This window comes from Mus pahari, chromosome X (assembly GCF_900095145.1).
Source record: "Mus pahari chromosome X, PAHARI_EIJ_v1.1, whole genome shotgun sequence".
NCBI lineage: Eukaryota > Metazoa > Chordata > Mammalia > Rodentia > Muridae > Mus > Mus pahari.
In genome coordinates, this window is record NC_034613.1 from 91,791,707 (window position 1) to 91,815,985 (window position 24,279).

At 39.6% G+C, this 24,279-nt stretch overlaps 1 protein-coding gene across 3 annotated transcripts in view; it reads left to right on the forward strand.

Moving 5' to 3' along the window:
* Atp7a (ATPase copper transporting alpha) overlaps positions 1-24,279 on the forward strand; it is a 104,398-nt gene that overhangs the window by 72,259 nt on the left and 7,860 nt on the right. For all 3 annotated transcript variants that reach the window (XM_021187687.2, XM_029534148.1, XM_029534147.1), the window contains exons 8-19: positions 560-636; positions 1,116-1,341; positions 2,159-2,392; positions 4,024-4,115; positions 5,390-5,517; positions 5,902-6,056; positions 6,464-6,598; positions 10,222-10,416; positions 13,366-13,548; positions 15,407-15,623; positions 20,737-20,883; positions 24,126-24,268. In XM_021187687.2, coding sequence (XP_021043346.1) covers positions 560-636; positions 1,116-1,341; positions 2,159-2,392; positions 4,024-4,115; positions 5,390-5,517; positions 5,902-6,056; positions 6,464-6,598; positions 10,222-10,416; positions 13,366-13,548; positions 15,407-15,623; positions 20,737-20,883; positions 24,126-24,268 — 1,932 coding nt within the window. The remainder of the gene's footprint in view (positions 1-559; positions 637-1,115; positions 1,342-2,158; positions 2,393-4,023; positions 4,116-5,389; positions 5,518-5,901; positions 6,057-6,463; positions 6,599-10,221; positions 10,417-13,365; positions 13,549-15,406; positions 15,624-20,736; positions 20,884-24,125; positions 24,269-24,279) is intronic.

Genomic DNA, 24,279 nt, shown 5'->3' on the forward strand with positions numbered 1-24,279 from the left:
AGAGTGGTTTTACAAGCTTGCAGTTCCACCAACAATGGAGGAGTGTTCCTCTTTCTCCACATCCTTGCCAGCATCTGTTGTCACCTGAATTTTTGATCTTAGCCATTCTGACTGGTGTGAGAGACTGGTGTTTTCAATTGCAGAACTGTCTGTGCCCATGTGCATCGTACTAAGGTGTACTTCCCTTTTTATACTTAGCTGTATTGGGGAAAAGGGCCTTTGTTCATGTTCTTTTTACAGTGGAACAAAAATGAAGGCTATGTAGGCAAGACCTTGGACACTGTATTTAATATAGTGCTAGAGTTTGTGCACTGTTGGTGAAAACGGCCATTGCACTTCAGTGAAATTGGGAGTTCAAGAGCAGCAGAATAGATAGTAGCTAGAATCAATTAATTTCATTGCAAAATTAGAAACCAGATTAGTCAAGGGCAGAAAGCTCTGGACAGCTTCATGTTTCCAGTCCCCAGAATGACACTTACTCAGGAATTGAACTGAGTTGTTCTAAGTAATAACAGCATGGCATTGAGTGAAATGACATTTTTCTCATGAATTTCCTTAGAGCTTAGGTTTTGAAGCTTCTTTGGTCAAGAAAGATCGATCAGCCAACCACTTAGATCATAAACGAGAAATAAAACAGTAAGTACTTTGGGGTTGTCCATATAAACATTTCAACTTCTTTTAGAAATTTAACATCCTGTTAGCATGTCAATTTGTACTATAGCATTTTTATCCTTTTAGAAATTTAACATCCTGCTAGCATATCAATTTTTACTATAGCATTTTTTAAGATTTTACTTCTATTTTTCAATTTTGTGTGTATGAGTATGTGAGTGGATATCACATGTATGCAGGAGACTATGGAGGTCAGAAGAGGGTGTTGGATCTGCTGGTACTGGAGTTATGGGTGTTTGTGAGTTGATGTGCGTGCTGGGAACTAAACTTGGGTCCTCTGAAACAGCAGTAGGAGCTTGTAACTGCGGAGCCATTGCTCTAGTCCCATGCTATCTTCTTACTCTGAGTGAGATGATGTCTCAATAGTTCATAGAATATTTAGCTTTTAGGTACTCGTCACTTAAAATGGTTGTTTTTTCTCTTAAAACTATTTTCCGTTTAAGATGGAGAGGGTCTTTCCTTGTGAGCCTGTTTTTCTGTATTCCTGTAATGGGACTGATGATTTATATGATGGTTATGGATCACCACCTTGCAACTCTTCACCATAATCAGAACATGAGTAATGAAGAAATGATCAACATGCATTCTGCTATGTTTCTGGAGCGTCAGATCCTGCCAGGACTGTCCATTATGAATTTGTTGTCCCTTTTATTGTGTCTACCTGTACAGGCAAGTGACATTATCAAGTATATTCTTTGGTCTTCATTAAAGGTTTAAAAGTGAGGGCTGAGGGTGTAGTTCAGCAGTAGATTACGTGTGTAGTATACCAAGAGCCCTGGGTTCAATCTCAGCCCTACCAAAGCAAAAGGCAGTAGTACTAACAGTTACTTAATACCAGTTGTACTAATGGAAGACCAGCTTTCCTGTTATACTTCCCACCAGAACCTGTGGCTTGTGATTGACATTTGGAGAAGGGCTAAGTTTTATATATTAAAATAAACTTTCCAAAATGTCTAAATTATCTCCCTAGTTTACTTGTTTAAGCTAGAATCAAAAAAGAAAATGTGGAGCTAGAGGCAGATGGGTCTCTATGAGTTCAAGGCCAACCTGGTCTATAGAGAGAGTTTCAGGACAGCCACTGTTACACAGAGAAACCCTGTCTCAAAAACCAAAAGAGAAAAAGAAAAGAAAAGAATACTTGGAACAGCCGTCTGTCATTTTTATGGTATGAAGTGTCTGGTGGATTATGGATGATGTCTCTTGGTATTTTGCACAGCAACTTGAAGCCCTTCTGTACATACCTCTGCTTAAATGCAAACTTGTTCTTGCTTAAAATCTCCCCCTTACAGCCAGGTAGGTGCATGCCTATAACTCCAAGATCTTGTCTAGTTCAAGGCCAACCTGGGCTTACATATGAGGCTCTATAACAGTGTTTATGGAGTAGTTAAAAGGCAGTAAACATCCATAATTTATGCTAAGTTTACTTAGGTATACATATGAATTTTGGGTTTAGAAAGGCTCAGTAATATTCACTCTTCTGTTACAGTTTTGTGGAGGCTGGTACTTCTACATTCAGGCTTACAAAGCGCTGAAGCATAAGACAGCAAATATGGATGTGCTGATTGTGCTGGCAACCACCATCGCATTCGCCTACTCTCTGGTTATTCTTCTGGTTGCAATGTTTGAGAGAGCCAAAGTGAACCCTATTACCTTCTTTGATACACCTCCTATGCTGTTTGTGTTTATCGCACTAGGCCGATGGCTGGAACACATAGCGAAGGTAAAGTAAGAAAGGGTGACGTTTGTTAAGACAGTGGACCAGTCAAAGACCTAACTGTTTTCTAGACCAGTCATTAGAAATGTGCATTGACAGGGGAAGGCCAGGGCCAAGTAGTGGGAGTGGGTGGGTAGGGGAACAGGGGAGGGGGGAGGTATAGGGAACTTTCGGGATAACATTTGAAATGTAAATAAATAAAATAATAATAATAAAAAAATTCAATAATAATAATAATAAAAGAAATGTGCATTGATCATAGTCATCTATAGGATGGAACACAGGGTCCCCAATGGAGGAGCTAGAGAAAGTACCCAAGGAGCTGAAGGGAGCTGCAACCCTGTAGATGGAACAACAATATGAACTAACCAGTACCCCCAGAGCTCGTGTCTCTAGCTGCATATGTAGCAGAAGATGGCCTAGTCGGCCATCATTGGGAAGAGAGGCCCCTAGGCTATGCAGACTTTTTTTTCTATGCAAACTTTATATGCCCCAATACAGGGGAATGCCAGGTCCAAGAAGTTGGAGTGGGTGGGTAGGGGAGCAGGGCGGAGGGGGAGGGTATAGGGAATTTTCAGGATAGCATTTGAAATGTAAATAAAGAAAATATCTAATAAAGGAAAAAAAGAAAAAGAAAAAGAAATGTGCATTGAGTAACGTAGTTAACCATTTTAGTTCTAACAATATCTTCAGTAAACCTATCAAGTTTATATTACTGCCAGGATTTGAGTATACCCTTGGTACTTTGTGAGAACCATTGAGAAGTACTTATTAGTCATATCATATTGTTATTGGAGAATTGACTTAACCATGTGGCTTAAAACAGTGGTGTCAAAGTTCACGCATGTTTCCATGCTGTGATGAAGGTCAGCTTCTGATCCCGTTCCATGTAACTTTATGTTTAACTGGGTTAAAAGCATAATCTCTGCTGCTCAGTACCGTAAGTGTTGTACAGTTTCCCCCTAACTACAGTCTAGTCAGTCACTTGCTAGTTCTGTCAGGTAAGTGTGTCCTCATTTTTACTAAGCCATTCTAGCTTTCTTAATTGTTTTTTCTAATTTATTGTTCTAGACAATCCTACACTGACCATCATCATGCCTGACATTCACTCCCTCTGAGCTGAGCACCTTAGGAGTGATTAGAAAGGATATGATTTATGATTGTGGTCTCAAAGGACACAGTCTTCCCATGCTCTCATGCTGTTAGCTGGGGGAAAACTGACCAGTTAGGGTCTGTCAGCAAAGTAGTCTTTACTACAGCGTCCCTACTATTGTGTCTTCTCTAAATCCTTGCTAAATTGGCAGATGGTAACCAGAATGCAAAGGGGCTCTGGTTTGAGTTTCTTCTATGAGTAGTGTGGAAAAACTACCTACACATGGAGTGTTTATAATCCCTCTTGAGTAATCCACTTATTCAAGTTTTTTGCTCATGTATGCCTTAGATTCCTGATATCTTCTATTAAATTGTATTTCTTTATAAATTATACTTAGTACTTTTAAAATTATAGTTTTGATATTCCAATGTCAATTTTTCTGATCAAATATTTTTCTTAAGCTAATGTTTGAGCAAAGGTTAAAAGATTTTATCTTTATGTTTAAACACTTTCTTCTACATTGTTGTTGTGTTTTAATCTATAGGGCAAAACCTCCGAGGCTCTTGCAAAGCTAATTTCATTACAAGCAACTGAAGCCACTATTGTAACTCTGAACTCTGAAAATCTCCTCCTGAGGTATTTATCTTCATTTCCGTTTGTAACTTGTTTTAAACATTCTGTGACTCATTTTATTGTGGTGAGTACACATATGGTATGGCACATGTGTGGAGGTCAGAGGACGACAGCTTGTGGGAGTTTTCTCCTTCTACCATGTGGGCCCTGCTGATGGCCCTGAGGTTGTTAGGTTTGGCGGCAAGCACCCTTATGTGCTGAACCAGCTTACTGGCCCTCTTTTATGGACATATTTTGAGATGCATGTAGAAGTAAGGAATGTCATAATGCCACTTAATCTTGCTCTCAGATTTAACGATGCTTTACTTCTTCTGTCTGTTTCATCTTTCTGTTGTTACAATAGGAAATAAATCCCAGGCATATAGTTTCTGTGGAACATTCTCTACAGGATTTCTTTATAGAAGGATGTATTCAGCTGGATGGTGGTGGCATATGCCTTTAATTCCAGCACATATAAGACAGAGGCAGGTGGATTTCTGTGAGTTTAAGATCACTCTGGCCTATATACAGTGAGTTCTAGGACAGCCAAGGCTACACAGAGAAACTGTGTTGAGACCAACACCCCAAAAAGGACATATTCAAGCCATGTGTAATCCTAACAAGCCATACCTGTAATCCCTACACTCTGGAAGCTGAAGCAGGGGGACCATGGATTTGACAATAACCTGGGCCAACCTCTTACTTTACCTATCTTTTGACACAAGGTCTTGCTTTGGGGTTCTGTCTTCAGGATTTTTCTGGTGTTAGGAAATGATTTGAAGCCCTTAAGTATGTCAAACAAGTGCTTGGCCACTGAGTGCTTACTTATTTTAATCCTTAGTGATACCTCCTTTGACTAAAGGAAGAAGAAAGGAAAGAATGAAGGAGCTATTCTAATTTAAAAGAAACATAAGATAGCTGACATTTAAATCTATAAATAGCTAGTTAGGGTCTCATGTAATATAGGCTAACCTTGAACTCATAATCCTTCTGCCTTTACTCCCCAAGTATTGGGATTACTGGTGTTTGCTATCATGCCTGACTGTGGCACTATTTTTTGAAGCTTTAACTCATTCACTGATTATTGAATAAATATTTGGAGTGCTTGCTTTGGGTCAAGAATTTGTTCATTACCACCAGTGAGCAAAACGAATGTTGTTGTTGCTAGCCTAGATGTTGGATCCAGGTTCTGTTCGTAGTAATTACAGAGCCATAAGCATGACACAGTCTCCAAATCTTGTGTGTGGAGGGTAGAATGAGTAGATGCCATGATGCTTTTTATGTTAACTCATATGCAGTGAAGAACAAGTGGATGTGGAACTTGTACAACGCGGAGATATCATTAAGGTTGTTCCAGGAGGCAAATTTCCAGTGGATGGCCGTGTTATTGAAGGACATTCTATGGTAGACGAGTCCCTCATCACAGGTATGCTCTGTCAGAGAATCATGACATGAATGGGAAATGAATCAAGTGATAATGAAAGGTAGACACTAAAGGAGAACAAATAAATGTGTAAATCATGAACAAAGAATATGAGTTTTTAAAAAAAAAAAATATATATATATATATATATATATATATATATATATATATATATATATATATGAGTTCTTTAGAGACTGCCTGCAGTTTCCTCAATGTGGGAAGCTCTTCTAGGCTGTATAGCCCTGTGTTTTTTGGGTGAGAAAAAACAAAAACAAAAGGAAAAAGGGGAGGGCAACTTTACCTTTGCCAGTGTCTAGATCCTAGTGCAAGAAGAATGTCCTTTCCAGGTGTTTGTCGACAGTCTCCTCTTCTCACTCTCTTCAGGGGAGGCAATGCCTGTGGCTAAGAAACCTGGCAGCACGGTGATTGCAGGTTCCATTAACCAGAATGGATCTCTCCTCATCCGAGCCACACATGTGGGAGCAGATACAACCCTTTCTCAGATTGTCAAACTTGTCGAGGAGGCACAAACATCCAAGGTAACCTAGTCTTCCCCTAGGATAAGCAGACGATGTTCCTTTTTTTTTTTTAATTAGATATTTTCTTCATTTACATTTCAAACAGATGATGTTCTTAATAAACTCATCTAGGATGAGTCTTGTGTATTTTCCTTTGATTAATTCCAGTTGCATTCCTGTAGATATTTCTGTCTGAGAGTTCAAATCCCAGCAACCACATGGTGGCTCACAACCATCCATAACAAGATCTGACTCCCTCTTCTGGAGTGTCTGAAGACAGCTACAGTGTACTTACATATAACAAATAAATAAATCTTTAAAAAAAAAAGATATTTCTGTCTGTACTAACTAACAAATATACTATGTATTCAGTATTAGAGAAAAGACTTAAAGACACTCATCATCATCATTATTATTCTGAATTCTAGGCTCCCATCCAGCAGTTTGCAGACAAACTCAGTGGCTACTTTGTTCCTTTTATCGTCTTGGTTTCCATTGTTACCCTCTTGGTGTGGATTATAATTGGATTTCAAAATTTTGAAATTGTGGAAACCTACTTTCCCGTAAGTGACTCATAATTAACTTTTGACTATGTACAAAATGCTTTGTGAAACTTTTGTAGAGGTCATTAAGTAAAGATCATTTTGAGGAGCTGGAGAAATGGCTCAGTGGTTGACAGTACACACTACTTTTGCAGAAGGCCTGAGTTATATTCCCAGCACTCACACTGGACAAATAGCACCCACCTGTAACTCCACCTACAGCAGGATTTGATGCTTCTGGCTTCTGAGAATGTCCGCGCTCATATTCATACCCCCACCCCAACCACCCACCCCCCAAAAAGTAAATGATTGTGAGCCAGATGCAATGATGCACAACGTTAATTCTAGCACTCAGGCGGCAAAGGCAAGCAGATCTCTTTTCTGGGGTCAACCTCTGTGAGTACCAGGCCAGTTAGAGATGAACAGTGAAACTTTGTCTAAAACAAACAAACTTTGGGAATGAGCAGTATTGGATAAGAGTGTGTTATCTCTGAGTTTATCCTCAGTATCAAAAAGAAGGAGGGAGGGAAGAAGGGAAGAAAGGAAAAAAGGAAATGAAGAAGAGAAAGGGGAAAAAGACAAAAATAAAAAGAAGAAATTCCAAGTATAACAGTACCTGTGTCCTGCTTTGGGAATATAGTTTCAGAGTCCCAGTGCATGTGAGAAACCACAGATAGCACCTGTCTCAGCTATTTATGGTTGATGTGAAGAGACAGTGTGGCCATGGCAACTCTCATAAAGGCAAACATTTAATTGGGGCTGACTTATACTTCAGAGGGTCAGTCCATTGTAATTGTGGTGTGAAGCAAGGCAGCAGGCAGGCAGACATGGTGCTGGAGGAAGCCGAGAGTTCTACATCTTGATCCACAGAGAGCAGGAGACTGTCCTTCACATTGGACATACCTTGAGCATATACATATGACCTTAACGTCCATCTCCACAGTGACACACTTCCTCCAATAAGGCCATGCCTCCTAATAGTGCCGCTCCCTATGGGCCAGGCATTCAAACACATGAGTTTATGGGGGCCACAACTTTTCAAACCATCATAGCACCTAACATTGTATTTGCCATCTTTGGCCCCAATATGGACACTTGTACACAGATTGATTGCCTTTGCAGTCTTAAATAAGCACTGTCATGCACTATGCTTATAACCTGTGCAGTTTTGAGGTATAACAGAAAACCAGCACAACTTTCTGTTTTGTCCTTTACATTTTTAGGAATAGAAAATTAATAGATCTTAGTAAGCTTAGCACATGATTTCTTTTTATGTACTTATAGTCAAGAACTTTCGCCTTTTCACTTAGAAGACAGCACCTCTCTGTCATATCTGAATTGTCATCCTCACACTTTTACATTTTAGGAACACAAATTAATAAAACAGGGGTTCTATACAAGTACTACAATATTTCAGTAGCTATTCAATAGCTAGGAGAGAGATATTGGGTTTCTAATGCATTGCTAATGGCAGATACTATGTACAGCATTAGTGTGTTGTTCAGAATAGTATTTCAGTGTGCTTGTTAGAATGGTATGTAATTTCAATGTATTTTTTAGGTTTTTTTGAGAGAGAGACTCACCATAGCCCTTGACTGACATAGATTTCTCTTAGTAGACCAGTATAGGTTTGAATTTCTGCCTGTCTCTGTATCCTGAGTGCTAGAACTAAAGGTGTAGGCCAATATGCCTAGCTTGCAATGACATATTAATAATGCTCATTTTATATAACTTGTTCTGAAGGCTGAATAAGATAACATACATTTGTGATATATGTCAGTCAGAGTCTCGCCTTGAACTTCTTGTTTTTCCAGGGATAACCTTAAACTCCTGGTTCTCCTGCCTCTACTTCTCAAGTGTTAGGATTACAGGTGTGTATCATCACATCTGGCTAAGAGAATGTATTAATGAATACATTTTAATCAACCAATCAATTTATTTATTTATTTATTTAATTTTGTCTGTGTGTGTGTGTGTATATACAGTGTGAGACTAGTCCCTGTGAAGGCCAGAATGGCATATTAGATTCCCTGGAACTGTAGTTGCAGATGGCTAGGAGCCATCATGTGTATGCTGGGACTCTGCTTCAACATGCTGGGGCCTTGGGAAGAACAGCCAGCACTCTTAACTGTTCAGCCATTTCTTCAACCCCCAATGAATATCTTTATAATTAATGTTTATAAAGCTATATAGTATCAGTAACTACTTACTAAGGTTTCTGATGCTTTCTAAGTATGGCTTTATAATATAGTAAAGATCTGTGATGTCCCTCACTTTATTATTTTAATTAAACAGTCTTTAATGAAAGTGTACATGAGATTCCTCTACTGTAATTTCTCAAGTGTTTCTTCCTTTCTCCCTTCATACTTGTTGAGAGTTGGTTTTCCTTTCCAGGATGTTTTTTTGTAATCTCTGTCTAGCTTTAGCCTGGCAATAACCACATGGATGGACAGTTGTGCTATTAGCTTTTTCTCGCTGCATCCATTCAATGTAGATGACATATTTCTTCTGGACCACTTTGCCAATCTGCTGGGCTCTGTAGTGTCCTCAGAGCACAAACTTCACCATCTGTGCTTCTGTCTTCACTCTTTGAAAAGAGGGGAAAACGTGATCTCCCTTCAAGTGTGGGAAAGTGCATTGAAAGACTGTTTGCTGTTCTTTTTTTGTTTGTTTTGTTTTTGTTTTTGTTTTTCGAGACAGAGTTTCTCTGTATAGCCCCTGTTGTCCTGGAACTCACTTTGTAGACCAGGCTGGCCTTGAACTCAGAAATCCACCTGCCTCTGCCTCCTGAGTGCTGGGATTCAAGGTGTGCACCACCACTGCCCAGCCTGTTTGCAGTTCTTGATTTGGTTAGAAGTCACAAAGGGATTGAACTTCATTTTGGTGGCTGTAGATTCAGTAATCCCTCACTTTAGATATATAAACATATATAAACTTTAACTCAGCTTCTCTTTTGGTAAGGGGAGACGTAGGGATAATAATGCCTAAGTTAAAATATTTAAATTCACAGAGGTGAGAGCACACAACATGTGTATACTTTGTGAGAGCATACAACATTCGTATATGACCTATACAAAAGTCTATGCCTAGATATTTATGAAATTCCCTTCTAGCTTTATTTTTTAAAATATTTTAAAGTCTTATCTTTATACATAAGTGTGTGTACGTGTGTGTGGAACTAGACTGGAAGAGTGCATCAGATCCCTTGGAGCTGTAGTTAAAGACAGGTGTGAGCTGCCAGGTGTGGGTTCTGAGGACTGAACTTGGGTTTTCTGTAAGTTGGAAGTTCTCCCAACCACTGAGCAGTCTCATTAGCCTCTTTTAAATTTTTATCTTTATTTCACTTACTCTAGTAGTTCTAGATATGGAAAAATTATGGAGTTCTGTGTTCTTTATTTTTCTTCATAGTTAGTAACTCCAAAATCATAAGTAGGACTTATTAGCCAATTCTGCCCCCAATTTTTCATGTTTATAAGTGAAAAAAATGTTTACCATTAGTAAGTAAAATGTATGTAAGTAGCCAGGTAGGATATGTGACTTCGGCACAGGTTTTATTTCAACAGGGTTGAGCAGTGTTTGTTTCTTTTGTTTTGAACAACTCTACCTGTAAATGAATAACTGAAGCCCATGTCTTTCTTCTAAAGGGCTATAATAGAAGCATCTCCCGAACAGAAACCATAATACGCTTTGCTTTCCAAGCCTCTATCACAGTTCTGTGTATCGCTTGTCCCTGTTCACTGGGACTAGCCACTCCAACTGCTGTGATGGTGGGCACAGGAGTAGGTGCTCAGAATGGCATACTTATCAAAGGTGGGGAGCCACTGGAAATGGCTCATAAGGTAAGAGTCCTCAGGACTAAAAATTGCACTATTAACATTCAGTCACACCCTATTGAGAAATGGGGTTCATATATTTTTGGCTGTGGTTCTTAGCCTGTCCTAGGGCTACCCTGAGGATTGACGTAGGAAAGCTGTGATGTTGGTTCTTTTTCAGATTTGCCTTGGTTACTTAAGCGCTCTAATACCACTCACTCAGCCATTCCTTCAGAGTAATCCCTGAATGGAGAGCCACTGTAGTTCCAACCCATCTCTGATTATACACATCTCCAGCACTTGCCTGGGAAAAGTTGCCAGGGCCTCCCGTGCTTCTGACATGTTTGTGTCTGACTCCACATTGTGGGAGTTGCACCTGCAATGGCAGTGACTTTGCTGCCACCAGCTGGCAGTTTGCACTGTGACTTCGGCCTCAATTAAGGCTACTTCAATGAAAGCCGTGCTCCCAATAATACAATCTCATTATAAGGATTTAAAATATATACAGGTGCATGGAGGATACAAAGTACATAGCTTAGAACAAATCTGGAACCTTGCATAGCTAGCAAAAAATACAGGCTAGATTTTTTTAAATGTGTACGAGTGTATTGGCTGCATGTATGTCCATGTACCACATGCATACAGAGGCCAGAAGATGCTGTTGACTTGGGACTGGAATAATCAACATTTGTGAGCTGCCACATGGGTGTTGGGAACCAAACCTGGGTCTTCCAGAAGAGCAGTCAGTGCTTTTAACCACTGAGCCAGCTCTCTAGCCCTAAGGACTTTTTTAAAGGTTAGTTTTAATTTTTACTCATGTGTGTGTACCTTCACGTGTATATTCACGTGTTTATGGGTTCTTGTGGAGGCCAGAAGGGTGTGTCAGATCCCCTAGAGCTAGAGTTATAGGTTGTTGTCGCCTGCCCAATACTGGTGCTAGGAACTGAACTGGGGTCCTCTGCAAGAACACAAAGTGCTTTTAAGCACTGAGTCTCCAGTCCCCAGGGTACTAATTCTTAGAGGAGAAAAAATGGCATAACTTCAAGCCTAAAAATGTATTCCCTTTTCTGCAGCTGTTGGGCATCTATCCTAAGACCAAGGATACTCCCTCATGTGACCACAGTACATTTATCAAAATCAAGAAATTAATATTGACATAACGCTGTTAGCTAATCTGTAATTTCCTGTCCTGCTTCCTCCCTTGTTCCCATGATGCATTACAGCAGTTTTTCTCTTGTCCAGATGACGCTTTGAGTGTTATTCCTACCTTCATATCAGTTCATTGGGCTGCTCAGTCTTCAGGGTTCTCATTCTGAGTTTACAGTGAGGTGAACATGGTCTTTAACTCCGGATTTTTCCCTTCTATGCGCACCGCTGACTTTCTTGAACTCCTTCTCTGAGCTTCCTCTTGGTTCTTAACCAAGACCTAACCAAGTCAAGCAACCCAGCTGGCATTCCATACAACCTAACATTTACATTTTCTCTTACAGTCATCTGCTCGCTACCCAGATTTCTCCAATAGATCTCCAATTCATTAGTATTGAAAACCTTCGTGTTTCCCCTAGAGATGTCAGTGACATTCTCTTAATTACCTATTAACAGCCAACCCATAACTAACAGCTCTGGTTGTTTAACACAGATTCACAGACATTTAACAGGATTAAAACTCAACTGTGGGGTAAGGAAATTAGTTGCTACAAGAGCATTTTTTAATATGCCTTTTGTTCATCCAGAGATGAAGCCAAAGTCCAGTTTATTAAGAAATTAAATATCAGTCTCTTAAAAATAAACCTGTTTTTTAAACTTTTACTCCAGCATAATTTTATTATTGATATTAATATATAGAGGTAACCTGTGCCAACCCTTCCCCCCATTTAAAAGAAAAGCAAAAAATGTATGATAATATACCTGGTCCAGAGAACAGTATGTACATTCCTATTAAAAACTGCACATAGAACCATTGTAGGATCCAGAAACCCTACTATTGGGTATATGTCCAAAGGCAATGAAGTTAGTGTATCAAAGGGACACCCTCCCTGTCCTCTTCTTGTACCATTGCTCACTGGGGCCAGTAGACAGACTAAGCCTAAGTGTCCACTGCAATAAAATGAATAGGGAGAATGTGGTATACCTGCATAATGTTATTCTGTGTATCCAGATTCACCCTGAACTCCCATCATTTGAGAAAGCATAGTTATACCTAGAGAATGTCACCAGAAATAACTAACAAAAGACATGTGTCCAATAATCTATCTGTTGCAAATCAAATAATCATACTACCACAATGATCAGTGAAAGAAACATAAACACTATTTATCTTTGCTATCAGTCATTCTCAAACAAAGGGAAAGGTTTTTACTATTACACAATTATATGATAATTAGATCAAGTAAGAAGCAACCATTTGAAATGATTTGTTTCTTATTCCCAATGCATAATAGCATAGATACCTAGCAATGTCTATGTGTTTAGAATCCTGGTATTTGTTAGGATTTTAACATAGCTAGAAGCCAAAAGCTACTCATACATTTTCCTTTATAGTCAGTAAACAATTTGAAGTGATAAAATTATGTTGTATACCAAGTTTAAAAATCAACCCAAATGCCAACTAATATGGCAGTGTATGTAATGAACTTAGGGATACATGGTAGACTTTACTATGTCTGGGATTCTCTGGTTCCTCCTTCTATAGTGGCATTAGTCATTCTAGATAAGGGCCCTACCCTATGATCTTATTTAACATCAGTCACCTCTTTAAAAGTTCTGTCTCTAAATGATCATTTGCTGAGGTCATAGCTCAATAATAATGTTGCATAGTATGTATGATACCACCGTACCAACGCCCACCACACCCATAAGCCAATAAATAGATAAATGAATAACTAAATAAAGCCATTCATAATTTAATAAACCTGTTTCTTATTTCTGGGAAGATGATATTACATGGATGCATTATGTTTTTTAACTGTTCTCTAGGTAAAGGTAGTGGTATTTGATAAGACTGGAACCATTACCCATGGAACCCCAGTAGTGAATCAAGTAAAGGTTCTCGTGGAAAGTAACAAGATATCACGAAATAAGATCCTGGCCATTGTGGGGACTGCAGAAAGTAACAGTGAACATCCTTTAGGAGCAGCTGTAACCAAATATTGCAAAAAGGTACAATTTTATCTTCCATATTTATGTTATCATGTCAGGTAGGAATGATAACAGACCTAATCTGGGCTGGCCTTTGACTATATTTTATGTATACAATTAGTATGAGTCTAAAGAGAATTGTATTTTCTTACTTAATTGAACAGATTGGGGCTGGGAATGTAGCTTGATTGGTAGAATGCTTGCCTAGATGCTAGGGGCCGAGGTTTTGATCCCTGGCACCAATAAAGTGAGCATGTTTAATCCCAGCACTCAGGAAGCAGAGGCAGGCAGATCTTGAAGTTCAAGGCCAGCCTGGTCTACAGAGTGAGTTCCAAGACAGCCAGGGCTACACAGAGAATCCCTGTCTTGAAAAACAAACAAACAAACAAACAAAAAATTTCATGGTCATCTTCATTACACAGTGAACTTGATCCCAGTCTAGACTATGTAAGACCTTGTCTCAGAATTGTGTACTGCTTTGTTCATATAACAACTGTAAACATAAAAAAGAAATTAATTCTGATCTTATCACACAGTAACCCGTTTGACATAAAATGTTAAAATAGAAGTAATATGTATATTGATAGCATAACTTAGGTCATAAAAATGGAACCCTCACCCCTTTCCCCCAACATAATTCCTCAGTCTAAAATTTAATAATTAGTATCTGTGACTTAAACTCTCAGCTAAAAAAACCAATTCTCCCTGCCTTGTAATCTTAAAGGGACAGTATGTGTTTTCCATTCAGGAATCTCCAATAAATTTTTAAAAGTGAGTTATTGCCCAATGGTTGAGACATCTTTATTGATTTTTTAAAATTTATAAAGTTTAATAAACAATTTCTGGTATGTTCAGAAATGTATGTTAATATTATTTATGTAATTATGTAAAGATTTAGTTTAGTTATTAATGTGTTTTTGTCTGTGTGTGTATACACATCTGAAGTGGATATTGGATACCTTGAAGATGAAGTTACATTTCTGAGCTGCCTAATGTGAGTGTTGGGACCCAAATTCTAGTCCTCTGATGGAGTCATATGTCCTCTTAACTACTGAGCCATTTCTTCAGCAAAACCTCATTTTTTTTTTCGAGACAGGGTTTCTCTGTATAGCCCTGGCTGTCCTGGAGCTCACTTTGTAGACCAGGCTGGCCTTGAACTCAGAAATCTGCATGTCTCTGCCTCCCAAGTGCTGCTGGGATTAAAGGCGTGCACCACCACCACCCTGCTAAAACCTCATTCTTTTAAGAGCAAAGATTTTCCTATGTTGTCCAGGTTGGTCTATGTTCCTGGGCATATGCGCTGTTTCTACCTCAGTTTCTACACAGCTGGGTCTATAGGCATGTGTCATTGTACCTAGCTTATGATACTGTTTTTGCTGCTTTTGAGACAGAGTCTCATTACATAGCTGGGGCTGGTCTGGAACTTGCTTTATAGCCAGGTAAATCCTGAACTGACAGGACCTGCGCAGATTTTCCATGTTTTAAGAGCTCGGGTTCCAGGTGTATGCCATCATGCCCACCTGCATTTATCATTTGAAACTTTACATAGAAAACCATGCAGTGACCTTGCTTTTTATTTTATTAGATGAATTCCGTTCTGTGAGTGGTGTTTTGTTTTCAGTGCACACTGAGCATGCTTGCCAGTTGTCTTTATGTTAAACATCAGTGCACTTATTAGATCAAAGGAGGCTCACAGTTTCATTTCTCATGACCATTACTAACATTTATACAAATGGTTTTATCAGTTTGCACCTGTACCCAAAATTTTGAGTGCCTGTCTTCTTTCATTCTTCTAACATTGTTCTCCTAATTAAAAATACTACCCCATTTGTTTGATTGTATGTTTGTTTATTTAGTGTGTTGCATTTCTGTTTGTTAGGAGCTGGACACTGAAACGCTGGGTACCTGTACAGATTTCCAGGTTGTACCAGGCTGTGGTATTAGCTGTAAAGTCAACAATATTGAAGGTTTGCTACATAAGAGTAACTTGAAGATAGAAGAAAATAACATTAAAAATGCATCTCTGGTTCAAATTGATACAATTAATGAACAGTCATCAACTTCATCTTCTATGATTATTGATGCTCATCTCTCAAGTAAGTTTATTTCTTTGTAGTAGTTTATAGATTTCTCTTTTAGCTTTTTCTTTTTTCTTATTTTTTTTTAAATTGAAAATAGATCCTTCTCTCTTACAATGAATCCTGACCTCAGTTACTCCTCCCTTCACTTCTCCCAGCCACACCCTACCTCCTTTTTTCCCAGATCCACTCACCCTCCATCTCCAACCAGAAAATAGCAAGACACAACATCCAAGCAAGGCAGAACAAAATAGAGTAAGACAAAGCAAAAGCCCTCATACTAGAGCTGGGCAAGGCATCCTAGCAAGAGGAAAGGAGTTCCAAACAGGGAAAAGAGTCTGAGACACATCCACTCTCACAGTTAGCAGTCTCACAAAACACCAAGCTAGCAGTCATAACATATATGTGAAGGACCTGGTGCAGACCTATCCAGACCCCATGCTTGCTGCTTCAGTGTCTGTGAGCCCCATATGCATCCTGCTTAGTTGATTCAGTGGACCATGTTCTCCTGGTGTCCTCCATCCCGCTCTGAGTCCTACAATATTTGTACCCCCTCTTCTGTGGTATTCCCCAAATTCTGAGGGGAGAGACCCAATGGAGAACTCCAATTTAGCCTCTCCACATAATGAGTGTCTGACTGTCGGTCTCTGCATCGACTGCCATCTGCTGCCAGAGGAAACCTCTCTGATGACAACTGGACAAGGCACCAATCTATGAGGATAGCAGAAATCATTAAGAAGAATTTCATTGATTTTTTTGACCAGTCATGTTTGGTTCCACCCTATGTCCCTGGGCTATCTAGACTCTGGATTCTGACCATCCAACCAGGGTCAGAAATGAACTCTGTCTCATGGCATGGGCCCCAAGAGAAATCAGACATTAGTTGGCTACTCCCCCAAGTTCTAAACCACCATTGCACTACCATATTATGGAGGCAGGACAGAATGTAGATCAAAAGGTTTGTGTCCACATTTTTCTTTGATTAGCCTGCAGAGTACATAGGGTTGCACACAGGCACCAACTTGACCTTTACATGTTCAATGAGCTGTGCAGATGTAGTCCTTGGCAGTGGGACCCTGCTGTTAATTTGTAGAGGGCAAACTTCTTTCCTAGTGTCTGGCTGGCTTGTTTGGACAAGCTTGTGGAGACAGGGCTCCCTTGGCCAAATACTCACCAAATATAACTTAGTCCCACCACTGGAAACCTTGCCTGGCTATTAGAGATGGCCAGTTCAGGATCTGTATTCCTCATTGCTTAGGAGTCCTCACTAGGATTACCCTAATAGATTCCAGGAAGTTTCCACTGCACTAGGTTTCCACACTGCCCCCAACTGCTCCTCAGTTCCATCCTATCTCCCAATAACCCCCAATCCCTCCCACTCCCATCCCCACCTGCCTCAGTCTACCCACAAAATCTATTTCTATTTCTCCTTCCCAGGGAGATCCAGTGCATCCACCTTCAACCCCTCCTCTTCACCTAACCTCCCTGGGGTCTGTGAACTGTAGATTAATTATCATTTACTTAACAACTAATATCTACTTATAAGTGAACACGTACTGTGTGTGACTTTCTGCGTTTGGGTTACCTCGGAATGTTATTTTCTACTTCCATTCATTTGCCTGCAATTTTCAGGATGCCCTTGTTTTTAGTAGCTGAATAGTATTCCATTGTGTAGATGTGCCACATTTTCTTTATCCATTCATCAGTTGAGGGACATCTGGGTTGTTTCCAGGTTTTGGCTATTATAAATAAGACTGCTATGAACATAGTGGAGCATGTGTCCTTATTACCAGTTGGAACGTATTCTGGGTATATGCCCAGGAGTGGTATAGCTGGGTCTTCAGGTAGAACTATTTCCAGTTTTCTGAGGAACCACCAGATTGATTTCCAAAGTGGTTGTACAAGTTTGCACTCTGACCAGCAATGGAGAATCCTCGAATCTCTCGGGGAGACCCACAATCTGCATATTGTCCAGTTGTGGATCTCTTCATTCCATCTTCTTCAAAAAGAAGCTTCTCTGATGTGGGCTGAGTGAGGTGCTGGTCTGTCATAGTATATTATTAGGAGTCATTTTATTCCTATGTTCCTTTAACAAAATAATAGCATTAGGTTTTAGCCTAGACCCATTCTAGTCTCAGGGTCTTGGTTACTTAATCATACTAGGTATGGGTTCCATCTCATGGGCTAGGCCTTAAATCTGATTAAACCATGGTTAACTCACTCCCATAGCATGTGTGCCACTCTTGTAGTAGTATGTCTTACCGGGAGGTCATTGTCGTAGGTTACAGGGTTTACAGTTGGGTGGTGATAATTGATGGTCGCCTTTCCCTCTAGAGGAATGCAGGAATGCAGGGTACCTTTCAGTGCCCTGAACTCTAGTCAGTAGGAGTGAAGCTTCTAGTTCGGCCCCAGCTCAACTTTTCCATGTTCTGTGATAGAAGTATTGACTTCAGCAGTAGGTCCTTACGAGTAGAGAGCACCAAATAACATCGGCAGTAGCCTGTGGCGATTTGTCTGTTTGGTTTGGTTTTTGAGGGTTCTTTTGTTTGTTTTTTTGTTTGTTTGTTTGTTTTGAAGGTATTCCTTTTTTGGTACCCCTTTGTGGTCCGCCATTTTCTACTCATTGTTTCATTTCCTATTCTCTCCATGCAGTACCTTCACTACAAATAGCATCCACCCTGTTTATCTTTCTAGACTTGTCTTTAAGGTTGGCACTTCCACATGTGCTGACCGAAATACTTGTTCATCTTAAATTATACCTGTACTTTATTTCTGTTATACAAGACATACTACAAAATAATTATTTCCTGACCTACTTCTCTGTGACTTTTTGTCTATGGATGTCATTTTAAGTAACTGACATATAGAAAAATGACTCAACTGGTACAGCTACTGTGTGCTCTGGACATTAACAGCACTAAAAAGAATCCTTTGTGAGGGCTGAGGTGTGACTCAGTGGCACACCTCTCTAATCCTCTCCTCTGCTTAGCATATGTGAGGCTCTGGGTTAGATCTCAAGCACCACTGAGGGAGAAGTTGGGAGCTAGGACCAAAGAAAGAGGCTGAGTTAGTGGGCTATTGTCATTACCCTGGCAAAACATAACAATGGCTCAGGCTCCTGTGATAACAGTACAGTTTGTAAGAAGTGGTCAAATTCCAGGTGTGTCTTTAAGAGCAAGCTGAAAGATTTAACTACCAATTAGATATATAGAATATGAGTTAAATAAGAGTTAAGGGGCTGGAGAGATGGCTCACCAATTAAGAACATAGGCTGTTCTTCCAGAGGACAAATTTCAATTCCACCCACCCACATGGCAACTCACAACTGGCTGGTAACTCCAGTACCAGGGGATACAGTGTTGTCTTCTGAACCTCCCATGGGCACCATATGAGATGGTACACAGACATACATGTAGGCAAAATCCCTATCCACTTAACAAACCAGTTTTTAAAAACTAAAACAGAAGAGTCAAATCATGCCAAAGTTAGTGGCCCTCCATTTAGATGAATGGAGTTAAATAGGAGAAGGAAGACAAAAAGAACAATATTGGAGACAAAATCAGGCATCCAGTTTTATAGAAGTTACATTCTGTAACAGGGTCCCTGTTCGCTAAGTGGGGATATCATAAAAACAGAAATATTAGGTAGGTAGTTGTCTCCAGGGGCCTGAAGATCCAGTAGATTGAACTAGAAATACAGAATTGGGAGTCATTTGCTTTGTAGATCTCTGGTATCAAATACAATAATTATAAGTTAGTTATTTGTGATTGTTTAATTTTTGATTTAATCAAATTTAGTTTCATGTAAAATCCAGCTCTTTAATCATATTGGCCCTCAATAGCCTCATGTGTTGGCTAGTGGCTATAGAATTATACAGAATGGATGTAGAGCATTTCCATTATTGCTGGAACAACTGTTCCAACATCACTAGTTTACTAAAGATCACTGAAACACTGTGGGAATAGTTCATTAGAATAGTAGAGACTAAAGCCTTACTAGAATACGTTCATAAGAGAATAGGAAGAGGTGAGTTAGAAACAGCTAGTAGGCGACGTGCTTTTGAGCAGTTCTGCTGTGCACGGAAGCAGAGGTATGACAGCTAGATCAGTGGCACGAAAGGGTTCTTCTGTTTTTAAAGATAGGACAATATGCAGCAGAGATGGTAGAAAAGTGATTATTCAGGAAGGAGAGAAAAAGGTAGGCAAAGGAGGGTAACCTAGCGTGCAGGTAGAGAGACTGGCCTTCAGCAGGCTCAGCCTCTGTTTATAACGGGGGAAACAAGTTGGGTTCACCTAGGAGGCACAGGAGCTGGGACAATTTAGCCATGACAAATTATCTTATGATAGTATCATGGGTGAGAATGGGGGAGGAAAAGTTAGAGATTTAAAAGGAGAGGCAATTTCAAGTGGTCATCCTGAAGAAATAGATTGAGCGCACTAGAGACATGCAGTCAAGCATCTGTCCAACAGAGGTAAGAGCTCACTTATAATTAGTGTGGCGCATACCTTTAATCCCAGGATTCTGGAGGCAGAGGCAGGTGGATCTCTGAGTTTGAGACCAGCCTGGTCTACAGAGTGAGTTCCAGGACAGCCAGGGCTACACAGAGAAACCCTGTCTCAAAAAAACCAAACCCAGCCAAACAAAAATTAGTAGTTATGAATTTAAAATGAGACATCAACACAATTGCATATTTACACTCAGCTCTAGACTTTCAGCATCTGATTCACAATTAGTATTTGAATCTTGGTGGAGGGTCAAAGAGAAAACCTCAGTAAGAAGGGAATCTCTGAGCTAATAACATTCTTACCCCTTCCCCAATTCCCTCACTCATGAGAATGAATCTCGAGCCTCACTCATGGCACTGAGCTATATTCTCGGCCTTTGAACTGGCATGTCAACAGTATGGTAGGATTTGTTATCTGGAGAGAAAGGTTAAGGCCACTGAGTGTCCATAGCAACATGGGCTCAGAGGTATGGAAGAGCAGAACGTATTCCTGGAAAACGTTATCACTGTTAGGATATATTCTACCAAAAATGCACTGTGACTGCAAAATTAGGCAGGAAGAACTTGCCTCATGAGATGAATTTAAAGGTTAAATAAGCTTACTGAATGTTATTTCTGTGCTTCTAGATGCTGTTAATACTCAGCAGTACAAAGTCCTCATTGGTAACCGGGAATGGATGATTAGAAATGGTCTTGTCATAAGTAATGATGTAGACGAATCTATGATCGAACATGAAAGAAGAGGTCGGACTGCTGTATTGGTGACAATCGATGGTAAAGTTTCTCTGAAATACACTGACACAATTGTGATCTCAGTCGTCGTTTTATGTGGCTACAAGACTTAAACTATGAGGTTTATTTCGAAGAGGCTTGAATTCGAAGTTAAAGTATTACAAACTATGATTGTTACTAATTAAGGATCTCTCATCAGCTGTTGTGGCACATGCACATGGAAACCTGAGATAGGCAGTTCATGACTTTAAGGACTACAGAGGAAGACCATCTCATAAAACAAGTCAGCCAGGCATAGTGGTACATGCCTGTAATCCTAGCATTTAGGAGATGGAAGCAGGAGGACCAGTAGTTGACAGCTCGACTTTATAGTGAGTTCAAAGCTAACCTCTGCTACATAAGACCCTGTCTAAAGAAGACAAGACAAAAGCAAAACACTAAATTGGGGGGAAAAAAGGCAAAACAACCTTAGGTTGGGCCCTAAGTTTAATTCCTAGCACTACAAAAAGGGAAAAAAACTTTTTAAAAAACTTACCTTGCAGCCAGCCAGTCATAGTGATGCACATCTTTTAATGTCAGCACTGGGACATAGTGATGCACATCTTTTAATGTCAGCACTGGGAAACGGGCAGAATTCTGTTAGTTCAAGGCTAGCCTGCTCTACATAGCAAGTTCCAGAACAGCCAAAGCTATATGCTGAGACCATGTCTCAAAAAAGTTTTCTTGCATTTTTCACCTTTGTTCTTTTCTTCCCTTGCTTGAAAGTTAATCATGGATTTAAACAAGATTAAATGGTAACGGTTAAATAATAAGAGTAAAATAGCATTAATAATCTTACCATTCTAATATAGCACAGGTTTTAATTTCATGTGTTCTACTGCTGGTTTGTTGGTATATGTCTATATCTTTTATATATTTATAATGCTGCTATTTTTACTTTGTTGCATTTGTGTATATGTGGTGTACACATGCATATGTTTGGCTGTGTTAACATGTGTAAGGATGCAGGTGCATGCACGTGTAGGCCAGATATTGGATATTTTCCTTGATGGCTCTCAGCCTTATATATTGAGGCAAGGTCTTATGCTGAATTTGGACTGTGTTTTCCCTAGTCAAGCCAGCCAGCTTATTCCAGTCAGTCTTTGTCTCTGCCTTCGACATTACAGGCAGGCAGCCAAACTCACCCAGCTTTTTCCCTGGGTTCTAAAGATGCAAACTCTGCTCTCGTGTTTCTGTGACAAGCATGTTACCTCTGACTCTTCTCCCCAGTCTTTTTTTGTTCTGTTTTTTGAGATGAAGTCCCATGTATCCCAAGATGTCCTCAAACTTGATATGTAGCCAAGAAAGACCTTGAACTTCTGCTCCTCTTCTTTCCACCTTCTGAGTGCTGGGATTGTAGTTGTGCACCAGCACACCTGGTTTATGTGTACTGGCGATTGACACTACGGCCTTGTACATGCTGAGCACTCTACCAACTGAAGTGCGTCTCCAGCCTTGTGCCACTTCTCATATGTACATTTTATATGTAAAATTTATGTCAATAGAGTTAGATAAACATTTTAAATCTTATTTTGGGGGAATGTTGAAAAGCTGGTTTAGTGACTAAGAGTACTTAACTGTTCTTGATGAGGATCAGAGTTTGTTCCTGAGGACTCATGTTGGGTGGTTCAGAGCTGCCTGGAATCCTAGCTCCAAAGGGTCTGCCCCCCTCTTCTGGTGTCTGTGTGTGTTCTTGCATACAGACTGGACACCAACATGTACATACAAATTAAATCTAAAAAAAAAAAACCCTTTAAAAATCCTGTTGGAGATGTAGCTTCTCAGTAGACTACTTGCCTAGCATGCATAAGGCCACAGGTTTCATATCTAGTGTAGGGAGAAACAAAAGGAAAAAGCAAGTTCCTAAGTTAAAACTGCAGTTCCACACACAAAAACAACTAAGGTTTCTTATACACATACTATTGTATTGTGGTTTATTTTACTTGAGGAAATATTTTTCAATGTTATTATATAATTGTATTATATATTTATTTCTGCAGTTCTAGAGACAAAACACGGGACAGTATATTCTGGACATGCACTTTACAAATAAGGCTACACCCCATAATTCTAGAATATTATTTTAATCTTCATGTGGTATAACCATTCCCATGTTGTTGAACATTTATTCTCTTTTTACTTGCACTTGACTGTATCTATTGTGTGTATGTATGTATCTGTCTGCCTGTATATATCAGAGCACATATGTTCCATAGTACATAGGTGGAGGTCAAAGGACAAGGTTTTTTTTTTTTTTTAAGATTTATTTATTTATTTAATTATATGTGTGTACACTGTCTTCAGACACTCCAGGAGAGGGCATCGGATTTTTTGTTACAGATGGTTGTGAGCCACCATGTGGTTGCTGGGATTTGAACTCAGGACGTTTGGAAGAGCAGTCAGTGCTCTTAACCGCTGAGCCATCTCACCAGCCCCCAAAGGACAAGTTTTAAGAATCCTTTCACCATATGGATCTTGAAGATCAAACTCAGGTTGTCAGACAAGTCCCCTAATTCACTGAGCCATCCCTACTGGCCATAATAGTGCAATAAACATACATAAAAGTTTTAGATGTTCCCTATTTGTTAGAGTAAATTTCCAGTCTGATAATATTACTCAACATTTGTAATCCTTGCAAGGTATGAACTTAGTAACTTAATTTAGGGTACGAGAAAAAGCAGAGAATAACATTTTCCTCCCTTGTAGTGTGTGTGTGCACACACACAGTAGCCAGAGAACAGTAGATGTCTTGCCTTGTCACTCTCTACCTTAGTCCCTTAAGGCAGGGTCTCTCAGCCTATCAGCAAGCAAGCCCCAGTGCTTCTGTCTTGACCCTACTGCCCAGTATTAAGGTTTCAGAATTTGAGTCCTCATGCAGTTCCCCCTAATACAAAATACAAGTTTTATCCCTGTTCACCTATTAGTTTTGCATGCTGTTTGCTTCTAAATCAGCTAAAATGTGTTTAATATCTGAGAGTATATTTTTTAACATTCAGTAACATCTTTCCATTTTCTTGCTACTACCTTCATTAAATATGCCTCCTTTATGAATTTTCCACAGCCAAATATGAAAGCTTATCACAGAACATGTGATATAAAGTTTGTTCAAGATCAGGATGTTTTGAGTTAAACCAGCTCTCAACAGCTTAGCAAAATTCATTTCTTTCTGAAATTTTATTCTATTATTTATTCTGATATTCTTCATTCACCATATTCCAACTGTTTTTCTGCTGTTCCTATATTAGATGAGCTGTGTGGCTTGATTGCTATTGCTGATACTGTGAAACCTGAGGCAGAGTTGGCTGTACACATTCTGAAATCTATGGGTTTAGAAGTAGTTCTGATGACTGGAGACAACAGTAAAACTGCTCGATCTATTGCTTCTCAGGTAAACTGGTT